Source organism: Perca flavescens, chromosome 20, assembly GCF_004354835.1.
Source record: "Perca flavescens isolate YP-PL-M2 chromosome 20, PFLA_1.0, whole genome shotgun sequence".
Taxonomy (NCBI): Eukaryota; Metazoa; Chordata; class Actinopteri; order Perciformes; family Percidae; genus Perca; species Perca flavescens.
In genome coordinates this window covers 26,198,986-26,220,744 of record NC_041350.1, presented here as the reverse complement: position 1 = coordinate 26,220,744, position 21,759 = coordinate 26,198,986, and the positions used below count along the sequence as shown (strand labels likewise).

The 21,759-nt window shown below is 43.4% G+C and overlaps 1 protein-coding gene across 2 annotated transcripts in view; it reads left to right on the top strand.

Moving 5' to 3' along the window:
- vps39 (VPS39 subunit of HOPS complex) overlaps window positions 1-18,766 on the top strand; it is a 33,819-nt gene extending 15,053 nt beyond the window's left edge. For both annotated transcript variants that reach the window (XM_028566446.1, XM_028566444.1), the window contains exons 15-24: window positions 205-291; window positions 1,710-1,783; window positions 2,044-2,260; window positions 7,558-7,686; window positions 8,650-8,752; window positions 9,120-9,165; window positions 10,761-10,910; window positions 14,600-14,734; window positions 16,553-16,644; window positions 17,181-18,766. In XM_028566446.1, the coding sequence (XP_028422247.1) occupies window positions 205-291; window positions 1,710-1,783; window positions 2,044-2,260; window positions 7,558-7,686; window positions 8,650-8,752; window positions 9,120-9,165; window positions 10,761-10,910; window positions 14,600-14,734; window positions 16,553-16,644; window positions 17,181-17,262 (1,115 nt within the window). In that variant the 3' untranslated portion in view covers window positions 17,263-18,766. The remainder of the gene's footprint in view (window positions 1-204; window positions 292-1,709; window positions 1,784-2,043; window positions 2,261-7,557; window positions 7,687-8,649; window positions 8,753-9,119; window positions 9,166-10,760; window positions 10,911-14,599; window positions 14,735-16,552; window positions 16,645-17,180) is intronic.
- The last annotated feature ends 2,993 nt before the right edge of the window (window positions 18,767-21,759 follow it).

Genomic DNA, 21,759 nt, shown 5'->3' with positions numbered 1-21,759 from the left:
CTGTTCAACAATTAACACTGTGCGTGTGCTTCATCCAATTTCTGTTGACAAAAGAGTTACGTAACGCAGTGCACGCCACAGAGTAGATGACATCTCTCTACTTTCCATCACTCAAACTAATCGCACTAATTTCCCCTTGCTGCCTTCTCTCTCTCTCGCCCTTCTCTCCCTTCATTTTTCCTCACCCTGTTTGCCCTCCCGCAGCTCTGCAGGTGCTGCTGGACCAGTCCACCAAGGCCAACTCTCCACTGAAGGGCCATGAGCGAACGGTGCAGTACCTTCAAAGACTGGGTAAGGATCAACGGCCAACTTACTGTCTGTTTTAACTTAGTGCCAAAGTTGTCATCTCCGCTAGATACGTTAAAATTTGTTGGGGTGATTTTGGGAAAGGCTCTGAGAGAACTTTCACCCTGATTGATTGTGGATGTTGGATGAAATGTATTGTCTGTCGCATGTCATGATCTGCACTCTTTCATATGTCTGGCACTGACTAAAGGAGAGGGTTTTGTACCCATGTGTCAGTATTTACTCTGTGAATCGTTTATACCTCTGATAAATGTATGTACTGGATACTTGGCAGTTAAATGTGTGTGTGTGTGTGTGTGTGTGTGTGTGTGTGTGTGTGTGTGTGTGTGTGTGTGTGTGTGTGTGTGTGTGTGTGTGTGTGTGTGCGTGTGCGTGTGCGTGCGTGCGTGCACCTGAGTGTGTGCATGCGTGTGTGTCTGTCTGTTAAATTAAAGTTGATTCAGTTATAGTTTAAACATTAAACTACTTTTCATAAAAAGCATTGCATTTGGTCACAAAGAGATTACGATTTTCTCTGGGCTGTAGAAAAAAATTCTGGGGGTATTTTATTTATTTTTTTGTTTCTTCCCATCAGCCTTTTAATGTGTTGAAACTCAATCCAGTAAATTGCCTGTGAAATAAAACCCAGTGGAAAAAATATCAAAAGCTGTGTAGAGGCTTTCAACCTCCTTGGCAGTGGTTCAGTTTGTTAATGGTAGCAATGCATTATACAGCACAGGTTTTTTCTGCTTTCTACCAACTACAAACAAACGCCGTTATACTAAACTGGAATGATGCTTTTGGAATAACAATACAAACAAACCTTCAAAATCCATTTTTGGCAGATCTATCACAAATACATTTTCAACATGTGGGTCTCAAATTTTTTCAGGTCAAGACAACAACTGCTTGGGTATATTTTGGAATATTACTCTTTAATTTCAGTTTGGATTTATTTTCATAAATACGCAATCTTTGCTCTATAAACTGTCACAATAATGTCTAAGGTGACCTTGTAAAATCTCTGTCTGTTTTTTTTGTCCAACTAATGGGACAAACCTGGAAGACTTTGCTGAAAATATGACTTAAATTATTAAGTGGTTGCCAGTTCATTTTCTGTTGATGCACTAATTGATTAATTGACTAATTATTGCAGCTCTACAACATTGGCCTTTTTTTTTTTTTTTTTTTTCGAAAAAAAAAATAAGCATTACCAGAAGAAGCATGTACTGTATTGCGATAAATATTACAATTACAAGATATGGAAGTGGAACACTAGCTTTGCCAATAACTCTAAATCATTGTTGTGTTGATGTGTTATTGATGGTAAAGTGCTGTCTCGTGTCTCCTTGAAAGGAAGTTTTCTAAAGCGGATTGCTGATTATGAGCTTGATCACATGCTTTGTCTCCACACACACACACAGGAGTGGAGAATTTGGGAATAATCTTTGAGTTTTCTCCCTGGGTGTTGAAGATCTGTCCTGAGGATGGCTTGAAGGTGGGACACAGATTTACACAAAATGTTAGATAAGAGTTCAGTTATTTGTTTTGTTCTGTATGAATGTTGTACATTGCATTACATTTCTATATGTATTGCTGTTTGGTTATAGATGGAACCTCTTTTTTTTTGTGTTTTTTTTTTTTACTTCACATAACCTACAGTTGTCAAAATGACAATAGCCCCTTATACTATATTGTATGTCCATTTACCATAAAGAAAGCTCTCCTGTAGTTTTAAAAATCTCTCTTCCTGTCCAGATCTTCACCGAGGACCTGACAGAGGTGGAGACTCTGCCCAGAGACAAGGTGCTGAACTTTCTGAAGGAGGGCTTTAAGGAGCTCGCCATCCCATATTTGGAGCACATCATTTACGTGTGGGATGATAAGGGCCCGGAGTTTCACAATGTGCTGATCCAGCTCTACCTGGAGAGGGTTCAAGGCCTCATGAAACAGTACCTCAACTCACTGCCAGAAGGTACGACCAAGATAATACTTAGTTCATTTAACCCTCCTGTTGTCCTCGGGTCAAGTCTGACCCCTTTTCAAAGTTTTCTATATCAGAAATGTGGGTTTCTTTCAACAAAATTGCCCAAAAATAACATGGATGGTTCAACGCAGCACTCTTCGCAATTAAACTTTTTAAAGAAAACGTCAAAGAATGTTGACTAAAATGACATAAAAGCGCCAAAATCATTGAAAAAGCGACTAAAGGCATTGAAAGCCTAGGAAACGGCAGAATAAAGCGTTGAAAAAAGCGTCAAAAAAGGCACTAACAATGTTTTAAAAAGCGACAAAAACGAGGGTTAAGTTAATATCTGCAGGCCCTTAAAAAAAAAAATCATACAAAGTTTTATAGTTACATTTTTACCTCTTTTAAAAACTATGATTTGTATATATTTTCATCCTGATACAGATATGAAATTATAGGCACTGACAGATACTTAACATTCGGTTCTACCTGAAAGTAAATGGAATGCTTTAATATGGAAGTGAATAACTGTTGTGACTGAGCTGCAGGGCATCATGACCCTCTGCCTTTAATATCCTCTTAATGCCAAAAGAGCCTAATTCTAATTTATCGTAGGATTTCCATGTCATTACATCACTGCAGATGGCTTCAGTTTGCCTTTGCTTACTCATCCAGATAGTTGTCTCTCAATGCTGTGCAGATAAAGCCTGTGTCAAGACTTAAGGAATCCATCTGTGTATTGAAATGAACCTATCTGACGGCTACATTTCCAGGGATGCTCATTAATGTGCACTCTGTCTGAGAAATAAACTAATAAAAGCAACTAATTAAATAGATAAATCTGTCCGTGGGGCAGGTTATTGCTTCACGTTGCGTTATGAAGCGTATTGCAGAACACAGTCTGTGATATTAAGATATTGTTTCTCAGAGATTATTCAGTTTTATATACATTATTTATACTTGCTGTATCAGTGCTATTTTCAGGTTCACCTCAACTCATCCCTGTTGAGTTTTCTTCTGGAGCTTTCTTGTAAAGAGAAAAACAGAATTTCCTTCCTTCATAATACATCTGCAAAGCCGACTTTTAACATATTTGAAAACCTGCATTGTTTACATCCGTGTTTGCTTGCTGGCAGTCTTCTTCTTTACTGTCTTTGTTGGCGTGTTACCACCACAAGCTGTCGATCACTAAAATATTGTCAAACCATTGGCAGGATGTGAACCACGCTGCATGCTTGGGCAAGTGCGCCACCGGGCTGTGCACAAGACAAACGAAACGGGATAAAAACGTTAGTCTATGGTGCCACTAGTGGTTAAAAACTCCACAGGGTACCTTTTTGGTCAGGGATGATAGTTTATTGATTCAGTAGCAAAGTTAAAAACTAGTGGGCGCCTGGTTATCTCGCCTGGTAGAGGCCTAGAGTTACCAGGCGCCCATATATAGAGGTTTACTCCGCGATGCAGCGGCCGCGGGTTCGACTCCGACCTGCGGCCCTTTGCTTGTCATTCCCCGCTCTCTCTCCCCTTTCAAGTCTGTCCTATACAAATAAAGGCCTGAAGAAATGCCCAAAAAAATTATCTTAAAAATCACAGGGGTGTAGCGATACACGTATTCGAATACTAATCATATTTCATTTAGAAAAAAAGAGCTAAAATTATGTGAATTTTAATGAAGCTAACGATAGCTCCAGGAGTTGGTTAAAAACACTGTATCTGGCTTTCAAAAGTGTTGAATAACCACTTGATGGCCGCATACACGTCATTATATTTCACACAATATAAAGTGTCATGTTGTATAATGTGCACTCAACAAGGCAGCCCAAACGACGTAACAGGCAACGTGCTGTCTGCCCTACTCCACACTCTACTCCAGTCAGGCATGCTACGCTAAACTAGCTCGTTGCAATATGGCTAGTGACGTTAATGTGACTATTACCAGACCAGAATTAGAAGATCCTCCAATAACCAACAGGTCTGGCGTTTGGAGCCACGTTATGAGGGTGATGGCAAGAGAGTGGTGGATTTGGTCTATAAAATGTCATGAGATTGTAAAACAAAATGCCCTTCACGGTTTCTTGAAATCAAACCATGTTTTCAAATTGCTTATTCTGTCTGAACAACAGTCCAAAACTCAAAGAAATTCAACTTACTATCACAGAAGACTAAGAAAAGCAAAGCAAATATTTACTTTTGAGGAGGAACCAGTGAAAGAAATGAATAGAAATATTAGTTCATCCATCCATCTTCGTCCGCTTATCCGGTATCAGGTCGCGGGGGGAGCAGCTTTCCCTTTCCCGAGTCACATTAACCAGCTCCGACTGGGGGATCCCGAAGCGTTCCCAGGCCAGGTTGGAGATATAATCCCTCCACCTAGTCCTGGGTCTTCCCCAAGGCCTCCTCCCAGCTGGACGTGCCTGGAACACCTCCCTAGGGAGGCGCCCAGGGGGCATCCTTACCAGATGCCCGAACCACCTCAACTGGCTCCTTTCGGCGCCGGAGGAGCAGCGGCTCTCCCGAGCTCCTCACGGATGACTGAGCTTCTCAACCTATCTCTAAGGGAGACGCCAGCCACCCTCCTGAGGAAACCCATTTCAGTCGCTTGTACCCTGGATCTCGTTCTTTCGGTCATGACCCAGCCTTCATGACCATAGGTGAGGGTAGGAACGAAAACTGACCGGTAGATCGAGAGCTTTGCCTTCTGGCTTAGCTCTCTTTTCGTCACAACGGTGCGATAGATTGAATGTAATACCGCACCCGCTGCGATTCTCCGACCAATCTCCCGCCATTGTCCCTCACTCGCGAACAAAACCCCAAGGTACTTGAACTCCTTCACTTGGGGTAAGGACTCATTCCCTACCTGGAGTAGGCATTCCATCGGTTTCCTGCTGAGAACCATGGCCTCAGATTTAGAGGTGCTGATCCTCATCCCAACTGCTTCACTCTCGGCTGCAAACCGATCCAGTGAGTGCTGAAGGTCGCAGGCCGATGATGCCATCAGGACCACATCATCTGCAAAGAGCAGCGATGGGATCCCCAGCCCACCAAATTGCCACCCCTCCCCACCCCGACTACACCTCGATATCCTGTCCATAAATGTTACAAACAGGATTGGTGACAAAGCGCAGCCCTGGCGGAGGCCAACCCTCACCTGAAACGAGTCCGACTTACTGCCGAGAACCCATACACAGCTCTCACTTTGGTCGTACAGAGATTGGATGGCCCTGAGAAGAGACCCCCCTCACCCCATACTCCCGCAGCACCTCCCACAGTATCTCCCGGGGGACCCGGTCATACGCCTTTTCCAGATCCACAAAACACATGTAGACCGGTTGGGCATACTCCCAGGCTCCCTCCAGGATCCTTGCGAGAGTGAAGAGCTGGTCCGTTGTTCCACGACCAGGACGGAATCCGCATTGTTCCTCTTCAACCCGAGATTCGACTATCGGCCGAACCCTCCTTTCCAGCACCTTGGAGTAGACTTTACCAGGGAGGCTGAGAAGTGTGATACCCCTGTAATTGGCACACACCCCCTGGTCCCCCTTTTTAAAAAGGGGGACCACCACCCCGGTCTGCCACTCCTTTGGCACTGTCCCAGACTTCCACGCGATGTTGAAGAGGCGTGTCAACCAGGACAGCCCATCCACACCCAGAGCCTTGAGCATTTTTGGACTGATCTCATCAATCACTTTGGCTTTGACACTGTGGAATTGTTTGACTACATCAGTGACTTCCACCTGGGAAATTGACAATGATCCCCCATCATCCTCCAGCTCTGCCTCTAACATAGAGGGCGTATTAGTCCGATTCAGGAGTTCCTCAAAGTGCTCCTTCCACCGCCCTATTACCTCCTCAGTTGAGGTCAACCGTGTCCCATCCTTACTGTACACAGCTTGGATGGTTCCCCGCTTCCCCCTCCTGAGGTGGCGAACAGTTTTCCAGAAGCACCTTGGTGGCGACCGAAAGTCCTTCTCCATGTCTTCTCCAAACTTCTCCCGCACCCGCTGCTTTGCCTCTTTCATGGCAGAGGCTGCAGCCCTTCGGGCCCTTCGGTACCCTGCAACCGCCTCCGGAGTCCTCTGGGATAACATATCCCGGAAAGACTCCTTCTTCAGTCGGACGGCTTCCCTGACCACCGGTGTCCACCACGGTGTTCGTGTGTTACCGCCCCTTGAGGCACCTAAGACCCTAAGACCACAGCTCCTCGCCGCAGCTTCAGCAAGGGAAACTTTGAACATTGTATACTCGGGTTCAATGCCCCCAGCCTCCACAGGGATGCACGAAAAGCTCCGCCGGAGGTGTGAGTTGAAAGTCTGTCGGACAGGTGCCTCTTCCAGACGTTCACAATTTACCCGCACTACCCGTTTGGGCTTACCAGGTCTGTCCAGAGTCTTCCCCCACCCCCTGACCCTGACTCTCTGCCCCTCTCTTCACCCGAGTGTCCAAAACATACGGCCTCAGATCAGATGAAACAATTATAAAATTGACCTTTGGCCTAGGGTGCTCTGGTACCACGTACACTTATGAGCATCCCTATGTTCAAACATGGTGTTTGTTATAGATAATCCATGACTAGCACAGAAGTCCAACAACAAACAACCACTCTGGTTTAAATCAGGGAGGCCGTTCCTCCCAATCACGCCTCTCCAGGTGTCTCCATCATTGCCCACGTGCGCGTTGAAGTCCTCCAGCAGAACAATGGAGTCCCCCACTGGAGCCCCATGCAGGACTCCAGTCAAGGTCTCCAAGAAGGCTGAATACTCCAAACTCTTGTTCGGTGCATATGCACAAACAACAGTCAGAGTTTTCCACCCCACAACCCGCAGGCGTAGGGAGGCGACCCTCTCGTCCACCGGGGTAAACTCCAACGTAGCGGCGCTCAGCCGGGGACTTGTTAGTATCCCCACACCCGCCCGGCGCCTCACACCCTGGGCAACTCCGGAGAAGAAAAGAGTCCAACCCCTATCCAGGAGTATGGTTCCAGAACCGAGACTGTGCGTAGAGGTAAGCCCCACCAGATCTAACCGGTAGCGCTCCACCTCCCGCACCAGTTCCGGCTCCTTCCCCCACAGAGAGGTGACGTTCCACGTCCCCAGAGCCAGCATACACTGCTGCCCGGGTCTGGTCCGTCGAGGCCCCTGACCTTTACTGCCACCCGTGTAGCAGCGCACCCGACCCCAGCGGTTCCTCCCACAGGTGGTGGGCCCATGGGATATAGAAAAAGTAGTTGATTATCAAAATTGTTGCAGATTACCATTGTGTGGTTCAACTAATATAGTAAATAAAAAATCTCTGTGTTGTTGCAGGAGTTCCAGCTGTCGCTGCGGGGAAGGAGGAAGGTGATCTGGGAGAGTTCAGGAACAAGCTGCTGTCCTTCCTGGATATTTCTACCAGCTATGAGCCAGCCAGACTCATCAGTGACTTTCCCTTTGACGGTAAGAGCTGTGGCTTACACAGTGGACAAACAACCCATTTCCTTCGGTTTGCTTAACAAATACAAACAAGGATGCGGGTTTTGTTATTGAAGAAGCTGACATTTCACAATGATCCTTTTTTGATCATGTTAAAATTATGTCTAAAGCATTTACACCTCGAGTATGAAAGGAAATTAGTTGTTTGATACAGAAATGTGTAGAAGTTCAAAGTGAACCGAACCGATTTTAATATCACTATATATAAGTCAAGTCAATATTATGTATACAGGCCAATATCAGAAATCATAAATTTACCTCAAGGGGCTTAAAAAAACTAAGAATTTAATTTAGTTCTTATACCTCATGTACAAATGTCCTCAGTTATGGAGTAAGTTCCCCCCCCCCCCCCCAATCTTTTTATTATGTTATTTTGTTTAACAAATGCACACATTTGTACAGTGTCTGCATATCACAGAGAAGACGCTATAAAAAAGAATGCAGCCCATTCCTTAATCCCTCCCCCAAATCTCATCTAACAGCGCAAACTTGAACATGCACACACAGCCTGGAGTTTAAAAAAGCGCTGGAAGTCAGGTTAAATAGCAAGAAGTAAAATAATGTGAGAACAGAATGTAAATACATAGATAAGTACATAGCTGATAGTAATCTCAAAATGAAATCAAAAACAGACGAGTAAGAGAAAATTGGGATACACTTTACTTGAAGGTATCTACATAAGAGTGACCTGACACTGTCGTGAATCAGAGTCATAAACGTTTATGACATAACGCTTCTTTAATTAAGTGTCATTTGGTTTTTGTCATGACAAGTTAGGGTTCGTGTGTCATGACAGTGTCATGTCACTCTTATGTAGATACCTTCAAGTAAAGTGTTACCGAAAATTGTAAGGTTTTAGCCAAGTTATATATACGTTTAAGCTGAAGGGTAAACTTGCCCCCTTTGACCTGGTTTTCCATCTCCAAGGTCTGCTGGAGGAACGGGCTCTGCTGCTGGGTCGGATGGGTAAACACGAGCAGGCGCTCTTCATCTATGTGCACATCCTGAGAGACACACGCATGGCTGAAGAGTGAGTATGCCTGCAAACACCACACAAACCTGCACTGCACCTGGCTGGGAAATCAACACCAACCGCTGGCCAAATGTCTGCGAACTCCAGCAGCCAATTTGACTAACGATTCATTTCTAACTGTAAAATAGTCTATAAACATTCAGTTTGTGAATGAAGTAAATTGTTGTTGTTTTTTGCCTGGAAATCATAATTTAGTTGTGAGCCTGTTCTGCATGCAGCAAAATAAGGTTAAAGGGCCACAGCTGAATCAATGGACTTAATTGTGCCATCCTGATTATGTTGTGACAGTGCTGTGAGCATGTTGGTCAAACATAAGCAGAACTTCTGTCTTTGCTCATGGTTTTTCTCTCTGTGTGCTCTGCAGATACTGTCACGGCCATTACAACAGTTCAGTCGAAGGGAATAAAGATGTAAGTAGCTTTCAATGTTTTATTCCGGATTTTATTAATTTCTCAGAAAAAAATATGTTTCTTTGCCTTGTCCTCTTGGATTTTGTTGTCTTTGTTTTGCTTTTTTAAGACCACTTTTTACATTTTGTACGCTCTGCTGCCTTCTGTTAAGTGCTTTTGTGTTTCCAGAAAGTGCTACACAAATATAATGGATTATTTATGGCTCAATCTCCCAATGAGTTTTACGTAAAAGCTGACATTGTCTGTTATGTGTATAAAAATGTTGCTTGACTCTGCAACCAAACAAGGGGAAAATCAATGAATCGTTGCTGTTCCTCTCGTCAGAAAACGGTCAGGAAAAAAAAAGATTCCTGTTTGGACGCTGAATATTCGATATCTGTGTGTAAGGTCTACCAGAAATTATTATAGGCAGATTTTAATGAAATAGTTTGACATTTAAGGACGTGCGCTTATTCACTTTCTTGTGGAGAGATAGGCGTGAAGATTGAAACAACTTGATATTAGCACCTCTAAAGTTCAGTAATTAACACGTTATTTCTTGTTTTTTTAAGCTGTAATTGTTTTGATTTCCAAAATGTTGAACTATTTTTTGTAAACTCAGCATGTTTTCAGTCACGTAGACTCTTCTAACTTCTTTTATATTTTTGTTTACATGAACATTTAAATAAAAAATTTTTTGTCTAATTAATCTTATCTAATATTTCTTTCTCCTGTATCCTGGCAAATATTATAGCTTATTTTATCTTACTTAATCTTTATTTTTTTATTCTGTAGTAAGTAGTAGTTGTTCATTATTGTCTCAGGGCGTTTTTACACCTATAGTGTGTTTGCCTTAATCCGAATCAGTTGATGAGTTTGTAAACTCCTGGAAAAATCCAAGCGCACCAAATTGCATCATTACAAATCACGCGAGAACGTTCACTCCTCTTATTGGTCGGATGTGTCTGGGGGCGGGAGCAAGAAAGTAAATACAGGAAAGAAGGTCCTGTGCGGACTAGTGCATCTTTCTTGCATCTCCATGGTCAAACCAGCTCATTTCATTTAAATAATCTGACTTTGTTTCGCGAGCGACGTTGCTGCATCCGCTCTGCTCTGCCAGCGTCTGACTCCAACTGTCTAGCGCCAGCTGGTTTGACCACGGAGATGCGAGTGACGGATGGCGAGCTTGACTGTCGCAGACTGCAAAGCACACCTGACTACAGGAGACATTAGCTCAGACTCGCGGAGTACATATAGTCGGTGCAGTCCGAGGTCGGATCACGTTCTCGCCACAAACGAACCGCTCCAGAGTTGGATTGAAAGCGTACCGAAACCACCTCGTCAAGCTGGTCTCGGTACGCTTGTTTGGTCCGCTTTTGGTGCGCACCCAAGTGCGATTGCCGCGTTCTTACCTGCCAAACGAACCGCGCCAGCGGGGCAAACCAACTCTAGTGCGATTCAACCGTACTTAACGAGGCAGGTGTGAAAGCACCCTCGCATGATATACTACAGTCCCGTGTGCGGGGTCCTGTTCCTTCATCATGACACATTTCTGGTCAAGTGATATAAATAGATTCTGATTCAGATAGGTTAAGCGCTGTAACCCTCCCCCTCAGGTTTATCTGTCCTTGCTGCGAATGTACCTGTCACCTCCCGACGTCCACTGCCTGGGGCCCATCAAGATGGAGCTGTCGGAGCCTCAGGCCAACCTGCAGGCGGCCCTGCATGTCCTGGAACTGCACCACAGCAAACTCAACACCACCAAGGTAAACAACCACAGAGCAGCACTCACATAGCTCACCAGGTTGACTTAAGAACAAACTCCAGTCCCAAATCGTTGTAGTTTTATCTCACTGGAGTATAATATGTTTGCTGCATTAAGACAGGACAAACTGTTCTGGGAGATGGGTCAATCCTAAGCGGGATAGATAAACACATAAGAAGCTGGGTCCAAACTAGTTTAATCATAGTAAGACAGATTATTTTAAGGGAATGGAAGAATTGAAGGGATGCCTTCATCCAGGAGTGGGCTTGTGAGATGGCTAGGGTGGTGGTCATAAAAACAGTTGACCACATTGGATGTCTACACGGGAAAAAGGGGAAGGTTTTTAAACTCCCAATAAGCTTTGTGCTGGGGAGAGACGTGTATGATGGGCTTATGGCGTTGTCATTTCTACATATGTTTATGTGGTTTATAGTTTAGTATCTACTTTATTTGTTCATGTATGGTCTTGATTATTGTAGTTATGGTGTCATCTTTTCTTGATTTTTGTCTGGGTGGGTGGTTTTAAAAAAGAATTCAAAATTGTTAATCACAAAAAAACAGAAAGGACAAACTGTTTGCCAGTACTGTGACACCGAAAAGCACTTCAACTTTTGTGAGGCCGTCAAAGTCTTCTGACACGCGCTCAAAACTGTTGCACTTGAATTCAACTTTCCTACTCGGCAAACTCCATCTGGTACTTCAAGCTGCACATTAAATCAGAAAGCAAAAAAAATTAGTTTCTAATTCAACCCAGGGCTTTATTAGTAAAAGTTGACTCTTTGCCATCGCTCAAATTTAGCAATCATTGTTAATTCAGACAAGACGTGAAAGTGGAACTGATAAGAGTTGGCTTGTTTAGGCTGGATTAAAATGAGACGGGATAACATGATTAACAATGCAAACACGCACGCAAAATTAGTCATTTGGCATTTGGTGTGAAATTAAAGCAGCGACTGAACTGAACAAAACACGTTTAGAGATTTGATTTGATTTGAAGTTTGTTTTTAGAGCGAGATGAGAGGGGTTTGCACAGTCGGGGGGGTAATCAGGCTGCTGCCTTTGTGATAGAAAAGATCCAGCAAGCCAAAAAAAGGCTTTTCACCAGGGTACGTATCTCCCTCGAGAGGGCGTCTGCGTTGCAATGTGAAATATCTTTGATGAAATTCCTTTCATATACCTGTTTCAACTACCTGAACCCAGAACCAAAATAGCAAAGAGTTAATAGAATAAAAGCTGCTCTGTTCAAAACCAGCTAATGCCCTATTTTGCCTGTCAAACCTTTATCTTACAACCCACCGCATGCTCTCTAGTAAAGAAGATAACCTTTTATGAAGCTATTTGTTTTTGTGTTTTGCATTACAATCCAGCTGCAAAAGATCTTTCCACACAGTCTGCGTCACTCAGCTGACTTTATATTCTTTCTTTCCATATCTTACTACCAATCAACAGAGGCACAGTCTTTGAATCGCCCCCACTGTGTCACCGCAAATATTTTAATAACCTAAAACCACCGAGTTTATCTGTTCAGAGTTACATCCTCGTTGTAAAATACGCCACAACAGACTTTGTATCTGTGATTTAAAGTGGATGCGATTGTGTGTGAAAGGCACCGCTGATCTGTGCTCCACCGCAGACATGTCAAATTAAGAGTCTCTCAAGGGGAACACTGCAGGTTTATATGTGTGTTTTAGGGTTACATCCTACAGCCGGGAAGCTCTCCATCTTGTCTTTCAGTGCCACACTGCTTCCCTGCGCCCCCTCATTGACTTTAATGGCACCCTGCTTTCATTTCCCCTGGCCTCGTTCCCAGACTCTGCTTGCCAAGAGAGCATAAGGGCAACAAGACAAGACTGTACAAGACTTCAGGAAAAACTTCCAACACAAAGCAATGCACAATTTCTTGTCTAGAGCTGCAACTAAAAAGTATTTTCATTGTCAATTGTCTGTTAATATATTATTAAGAATTATTAGAATGATTAAGTTCTCATTTATTCCATAAAATGTCTAAGAACAGTAAAAAACCAGGACCCGGGGTAAAGTTTAATATTGTTGGTTGGTCTGACGGACAGTCCAACACCCAGAGAGATCCAATTTTGTTATGTTATGTATAGTCTCGCATTGCCAGACCTTCCTCCACAGCGCTGCGGAGGAGGGTCTGGCTAGTCCACACAGCATTCCGGGATAGGAGAAAATGGTGCCCTGGTTTATTGGCATTTCTTTAAACCAATCACAATCGTCATGGGCGGCGCTAAGCCCCAGAAACAATGACGGTGCCTCTGCTAAATAGCCTCGGGAAGGAACTTGTTTTGGTGGAACGTGTACGTTCAAAAGTTGTTTTAGTCGTGCAACAGAAAACTCAGACTGGACCATAGTCCTCAGAAATCCACCAGAGTTTAGAATTGCAACACAAAGAAAGCGGACGGTGACGGACATTTGGCAAAACATTTGTGACATCCGGCAGCACCGGACCAATCCCCTAAATTAATCGTCGTCTATATATACTGTTATTTACAAAGGTAACTTAAACGGTTTGACTTAGAATTGCTATATATGTCAGAGGTCGCACGCCTCTGGAGCAACTAGGGGTTAAATATCTTGCTCAGGGACACATTGATTGGTGTATTGCAGGGGGAATCGAACGCAGGTCTCCCACACCAAAGGCATGTGTCAAATTCACTGCGCCATCACAAGTAGTTTGGGACCAAATGGGACCTCCCAGGTTGGTTGGAGCTAATGCGAAGCCACACATGAGCTACAGGGTCAGGCTCACTCTGCTCAACAGCACTTGAGCACAAAAGATGTCCGTGAAGAGGAATGTCCATTAAAATTCTGCAGCTTCCAAGTAACCAACCTGCATCCCGGACATGGAGGTTGCTGCAGCCGGATCCTACTCCCTGTTCTGTGAAAACATCCACAAAACGTGCTTGAAGGCTTACAGATGGTTTATCTTGAAGTAGTAAAGACGTTGGTGCTCTCAAAAAGGAAAAGAGGAACTGCTGTTGGCGGCTGAAAGACCATGTTTTATTAAGTCATTAAACTGCAATGCCTATTGTTAAGCGTGTAGTAGTGGTGTAGTTACATAGATGTGAATTAACTCACAGGAACGAAGTTGAGTTATACACAAACTAAATGCCAGCTCTGTTTCTCCGTTGTTTTTCAGCAGGGAACTGTCACTCTCAGCTGTCTGAGTGTAACAAGGCCATTTGTGCTAATTGAATTGAATTGCATTGAACAAGAGGAAAACAAGAGCACTGACCTTGATTGTTGATCGAGTCTCCCTTAGCATTCACACAAAAGCACGCAGGCCAGTTATTTTTATTCCTAAAAGTAAGAGAAGATGCTGTCGGGGAAGTTGTGTCACAGCAAATGACTGTCCCCAAGAGGGAGTCATTTCATTTACTATTATCACTTTGAAAGGATTCATGAGTTATGTCCGTTTTTTGAATAATACATCTAATGACTCTGTTCTAAAGTCTTTATCACTGTTCTGTCTGTGTTTCACCACAACATGGAGATACACGAAGATGCTTATTGTGATAAATTATACTTTAAAAATGAGTGTAATTTGCTTCTGATTACCTCCCATCCAATCATCAAAAGTTCCCCCTCATAATGACAGTATTGTAATGTAAAAAAAACGTATAATGACGTGTCAGTGGTCTTTAACAAACTAATGTTTTTGCCCCACAGGCCATCAATCTGCTCCCAGCAAACACCCAGATCCGAGAGATCCAGGTTTTCCTGGAGAGCGTCCTGGAGGAGAGGGCGCAGAGGAAACGCTGCAACCAGGTGCTGAAGAGTCTGCTGCAGGCCGAGTTCCTCAGGGTGAGTCCTGGAGAATTTGTTTACATGGTGGTTCATGGAAATGGGATTCAAATGTGTCTCTTAACATCTAATGTAGTTGGCCGGAACGCGAGTGATGGCTGTGTTAACGTCAAACAAACCTTTTTGGATTGGTGTGAATGAATTATTGTGAGAAGCGTCAGAACCATATGACCATTTAAATGTTAACCATTAGAGAGGAATTTTCAGATTTCAACCTGGAACAATGTGGAAAAAATACGGCAATAAACTCTCGACCGGAGAGCTACTGAAGTAGCCTGGCTGACACCAGACCCTTCTCAGTTGTGTTACTGAGAGTGGGTCTGGGCAAGCTTCATTCACAGCCCATTTCCAAAGGGGCGTCACCAACGGACGCCACTCAAATGCCTCTGGATAGTCCTTCAACCAATCAGACCAAAGATCCGGGTGATGCAGCCGCGACAGCAGGCAGCATCAGTGTGGCCGTCACGTTGAATGTAAACAAAAAGCTGCTCGCCGTCGCTGCGCTATCGTCATCGTGTAAAGCCCACCTCAACGGTTGTGATTGGTGCCTCGATTTGGAAAAATTGGATATGGGCTTGAATGGGCTCTTGGCCAGACAGACTTGCAGAGCAAATCTCAAACGTGGAACAGATAAAAGAGCACCATTTATTTAAACTCATCAACAGAAAATCAGACATGTTGCAGTTGTTTAGTGCAGAGTTCCCAGCCATTAATACAAATCAGTGTCTACTTGCTGCCCCTGGTCATAGTTGGGAGCAGGTCAATTGATGATAGATTTTTCCTGTCCAACTGAAATTAAATTGCATTTTTATCAGCTCTGTTGATCAAATGTTCTCTGGATTAGGAACTGCGAGTTCTTTGTCTGCATAGATGGAGAACTTGTTTTCCATCGAACCTTTGCATAAGTAGTTTACAGAATCATCAGCGTTCAAGCGGACCGACAGTCACCATGGCCTATCAGACAGAAGTCTGCTACACAACACAAGAGGCACACACTCTGAACAACAGCCCACAGTAAACAGCAGGCAAACCTAGTCTGTTAAGATGCTCCTTAGTCTTATATCAATACCACTCACTCACTGTCTGTCCACGGCTTGTAAGCTACAGTTTCTTAAGGAGTATATCTGACATTTTCTTAATTTCATACAAAACCTATAACAATACATTTGAAAAACACACTTTTTCACACTTTTAGTTGGACCATAATTAAGTGTACAGTACCCGCCGGGCCGGGTTCGGACAGATATTTAGAAATGAGGTTCGGGTCGGCTCGGTAACATCAGCGCGATAAGGCATTGAACAATTTAAATTTAAAACAGCTTATTATGTAGGTCTGGGCCTGTTTCACTTGATGCAAAGGTTCGTTTTTGTGACACGCACACACACAGACACACACATACATTTCCGAATGTCAACAGTATCAATATGAGAAAAAAAAGCAAAGATTTTAACTGTCTGGCTCGGGTCGGGCTCAGACATAAATATCGCTTGATGGAGTTTCAAGCCCCCACCGTCTCCTTCCAGGCAGCGACCATAACCCTAACCTTAACCCTAACCATAACCATTGCCTAATCCTAGTGCCTTCCAGGCAGCGCTGACTAGAGTTGGTTTTCCGATATTCTGTATGGTTTTCATAATCATCATGATCATGATGTAGTTTTGAATATTTGTGTTGAAGTGTTAAGGGGTTTTAGGATTAGAGATTTTTTTTTTACCTCGTTATCTAGCTCCCGAGAACCTGTGCCACAGAAAGGAGATGTAAAAGCTGGCTGACTGGGCCTTGTGTCTCCGCTCACCTCGCCTGTTGTCTGTTTTCAGGTGCAAGAGGAGCGAATCTTCCACCAGCAGGTTAAATGTGTCATTACAGAGGAGAAGACCTGCAGAGTCTGCAAGAAGAAAATAGGAAACAGGTAACACTCTCTCTCACTGTCCAGTCAGAAAGCTGGCTTTTTTTGGGTTTGGCCATAAGTATAAAAATATGTGCTTTTTAAAATTTATTTAACTGCATTCATCATCTTTAAAATTGTATCCTTTGTTGATTCTTTGTTTGTTTTTTCTTATCCTTTTTTCTTCTTCTAATTATTATTATTAATTCATGTGAAAAAATAAATCGGTGAATCTTACGTCTTCAAAAAGTGGACCGATTTTGAAGTGCCTATGGTAGAGTTACTGAGAGTTCTCATCAAAATCACCAAATTCATTTGGGGATATTATGATGCCGTCAGTGTAGAGCAGCATCTTCCATTCAACATCTTTTATATTCTTTTGTGTCTGCAGTTTTGGTTTTATTAACTTTTATGCCCTGAGCTGCTGTTTAATTCCATACCCCCGTTCATTGTCACTTCCCTCTTCTAAATTTGAATTGAACGGGTGTTTCTCTGCTGTGACGCGGTGAGTAACCATCCTACCAGCGGTAAAGCATTCTCTGTTTATCTTTCTCTCTCAGTGCGTTCGCCAGGTATCCCAACGGCGTGGTGGTGCATTACTTCTGCTGCAAAGACCGCAGCGCGTGTCCCACCGAGCAGTAACCGCTCGCCACCTTGACGACAACTTGTCTACTCATTAATAATCCCCTCTCCCTCTCCGTGGATGGCAACGCCGGGGACATCCCTGAACTAGAAATGTGATCGGAAGGTCGAAGGGTGCTCGAGTTAATTGCCAGGCTGCGGCACCCCCAACAGAACTACAAGTGCAGCCGTTGCGCGGGCACCGATGTTGTCACGCTCTAGCCGCTGAGCAGAACAAGACCTCTCTCCGAAATTCAAAGGCTGAGACTTTCCTTTCTCTCTGTGCATGAAGTAGCAGGAGGAATGTCCCCGGTTCGCTCAACAGGAGGGGGAGAAATGAAGAGAACCCAGTGGGTTAGAGCGTGACATTTTGAAGAAAAAAAAAAAGCACGTGTCACTGTAACACTAGAAGGGATTCACTTCCCTTCGCCGTCTCCTCGGGAGAAAACGGGCGCTATCGACAGACGGCCACAGAGGAAGAGGAGTTGTTGCTCGTCCTCACCGTGAGATGATTACAAGCCTTGGTTTTTTAATTTTTTTTTCCCTCCCTTCCCGCCTCTCACCGTCTCCCACTCCTCCTGTCAGACTGGGAGAGGCCTCAAACGCCGCTTGACACGCCACATACGCTCTGCAGGAGTCCAGTTAAATGCCTTGTGTGACTCTGAAGATTGTACTCACAGTGAAGTCACATGTCTGTCATGATTTGCGCCAGCATGTGCCGGTACTGACTTAGTTTGACTGTTGTTGTATTTTTTATTCAAACGTTTGAGGCGGCTTCTCCAACTAACATTACTCACAGCAGTGTTCTTTTCCCCATTTAGTGTCTTTACAGTGCGCCAATGATTTCTACCAGACATTATGCTCTCTTTAATGCTTTTTTTTTTGGGTTTTTTTAAAGCACTCATCTGTCTCATTTGTATTCATTTTTTTGTGTTATGTTTTTCTCTCCCAGACATTAAAGGTTTCCGAAGTAGAATCATTTAAAGTGAGACTGTGTAACTTTTGAACAGCACCCGAGGTGGCCACAAGTGGCAATTCCAGAATAATCACATAACCCTACATTTCCCCCGTGCTTTAAACACGTCATTGTAGAGCTGCCGTTATTAGCCAATTAGTTGATTAATCTGCAACTACTTCGATAATCATTTGAGTCATTTTCTTAAGCAAAAATGTCCAAATTCGCTGGTTCTAGCTTCTCACGTGAGGATTTGCTTCTTTTCTTCGTCAGAGTGTGACAGTCGCTTACATTTTTTTAGGTTTCGGACCGTTGCTCGGATAAAATAAGCAAATTGAAGACATCACCGTGAGCTTGGAGGAATTGCTTTGTGTTTTAACATTTTACAGACTTAACGATTAATCGAGTAAATAGTAGCAGCCCTACATCGCTGTGACAGTGACACTGTTCCAGGAGCACAAGTGGAGATGAGTCTGCTAACATTAGCCACTGATCATACCAGATCATGTCAGGCTGCAGCAGCAAAACAAGCTGTGTGTGTGTGTGTGTGTGTGTGTGTGTGTGTGTGTGTGTGTGTGTGTGTGTGTGTGTGTGTGTGTGTGTGTGTGTGTGTGTGTGTGTGTGTGTGTGTGTGTGTGTGTGTGTGTGTGTGTGTGTGTGTGTGTGTGTGTGTGTGTGTGTGTGTGTGTGTGTGTGTGTGTTAAACTGAGCAAGGGTGTGTTTTATCGCTTTTGAATTCCCCTTTTCATTTGTAATATTTTGTCTTTCTTTCCAAAGTTATACAGTCTCACTCTACGACGGATCACAAAGTTACAGCACTTTAAAAGTGGATGGATGTCCTGTTTTATTTATTGTCAAATCACACATCTGAGTGACGAGAACTGGAAGTAATATGAATGACGTGGAAGGTATGATTGATCTGTGCATTTATAATAGCAATATTGTTATGAAATGGGTCTGTTTACTGTCCGCCTGGGAGGTAATTCAAGAAGCGGGACTCCCCAGTTTATTGAAATTGAAATAAAAGCAATGAATGTATGTTTTTAGAATGAGTTGGACTCCTCAATATGGACAATCTGGACAGTGCACCTGCATGACTTAAACTTGTCTTTTTAACCGCTAAGTCTTGCAACCTTTTTTAAGTTTTCCCACAGGTAGTAGCTTTATCTTCATCTCCTGCGCCTTGAAATACCCCTCATCCCCACATCCTCCTCTTCGGCTCTTTAAAAGTTTGCACACATTGCACTCTGCTAAGACGTTTCTGAAATGTTGTGTGGGTTTTTTCTCGTGGGAACATTTGTCCCACTGTGTGTATACTGTATAAAGACTGAGAGTGTTAATGACCAATTCCTTCCTGAAGTTATTTGATTCTAAGGGGCAACCCAGCAGGTACCATATGTACGTATGTGACTGTCTGTTTGGCTTTAATCAGTAAATAAAGAAGCATTTCCACTCACGTTTGTGTCTGTGTAATACCGCGCCTTTATTTGATAGGACAGCTGAAGAGCAAAGAGCTCCGGGTCGGACTAGAACCCGGGCCACTGCGGTAAGGACTGAGCCTTAGAATATGGGGCGCATGCTCAACCAGGTGAGCTACCAGGTCACCCCAAAATTCTGAGATTCTTAATCAAAAATAGAAAAAGTTAATGACAAATAGTCAAATTTAGGATTTATTAAGTAGAATAATCAGACACCTTTTATGAAAGAGTTTTTTTTCGGAGTATCTTATGAACATTGACTTGACTATTTTTTATTATCATTCCTGCTTAATACATTTTTCATTTTCTTGCAGAAATGGACTGCCATAAAATGTGACGTGAGCCAATTAAAAAAAAAAAAACGCTTATTTACACGGAAATAAAATAACCCTTACAGTATGCAGACTGGATTGTTAGCATATTTTAAGATATTGAATGATATTCTTTTTTGTTGAATGTTTTTTTTTTTTTTTTTTCGGTGTGTGTGTGTGTGTGTGTGACATTTTAGATTAAAGCATGTCATCTTCCTGTCATCATTAGCGAAGAAGAGTTGCTCCACTCTATCTATTCATGGACAGTCAGCATCCCCATCTCTCATCTGGATAGCCCGCCCCCAGATAGGCCCTTATCCTCGGGGGTGGCTGAGGCACTGGAGAATACCCACCCTGTTACTTGTCCTGCTAATGGACTTCCTACGCTGAGCCGAGCCCGCTGGAGTAACAGAATCACAACAGCCGACTGCTCGGCAACGCAGTTAGTCTCACACACACACACACACACACCCCCGAGAGCAAAGTCTGCCAACTGCTCTCTACATCGGGGCCTCGGCCGGATCCTGCTGACTCCGTGAGTCTGGGCAGGATCCAGCCTGGGAACCTTAAAACCAGCAGAATATGTTTTTGCTAATAGATGCATCACTGGAACATATGGGGAGCTCCAACATGATTGTACCAATGTCCCCCGAGACTCTGAAAAAGAAATGTCCATGAGGCTGAGAGGAACGCTGAATAATTCATCAGGCTCCAAATCATTGTAGCTCTCTTTTTGAGTGAGTGAGTGAGTGGAGGAAAAAAGTCTGTGTGTGTGTTTTTTTTATTTTTACTGGGATGCTGTAATGTCTTGGAATGGTGCACCAGTGTGCAAATGGAAAAGATGTTCCAGTTGGACTCAGTGAGGCCGGCACACTACTTTATGTTCTGCAAAGCTGGCAGGGAGGAAATACCTCCTGGGTTTTTATGGATTGTTTGTGTAAAAACTGAGCAAATTATGATGATGATGATCATGGATTTTAAGATGCTGAAACTTCCATCTGTTTAGTTTTTTTTAATTGTTTGTTTTAGCTGTACTTGGCTACGGCTCCTTTGGCAATGTTTGGTTTTTAGTGACTTTTCTTTTAAAGATTATTTTTGCTATTTATTTATTTTGACAGGACAGCTAGATGAGAGAGGGGGAAGACATGCAGGAAATCATCACAGGTCGGATTCGAACCCTGGACCTTCTGCGTCGAGGCATAAACCTCCAAGTATATGTGCGCCTGCTCCACCCACTGAGCCAACCTGGCCACTTTAGTGACATTTCTTGACAATAATTGGATTGATTGCCATGAAATCTTGCACATTCTTAATGGAAAAGGGTTAGGGCCACATGTAAAAATGTATTTGAGTTCTGAGTTTAAAGTCAGAAAACCTTTTTTTTTTTTACTTAAAAGAAAAAAGAATTCTGACTTTCAACTCAGAACTCAAATTAAATCTTCACATGTGGCCCTAATCCTCTCCCGTAACACCTTCATAGTTCCCAGACGATGAATGTTGATAACTTTGGTGATCCTTTGGACTTTTCCTCTAGTGCCATCACGAGGCCCACATTTCCAGTCGGGCTCGGAGTTGAAATATCTCAACAATGACTTCATGGATTCGCATTAAATTTGCTTCAGACATTAATACTCCCCCTCGGGATGAATCACTTTTTTGATCCCCTGACTTTTCATCTTCATGAAGTCTAAATATCAACCTGTCCCATACTTTGGTTTATAACCAAATCCCTGCAGAACCGATAACATTCCCATCAGCCTCAGCTGTATACTTT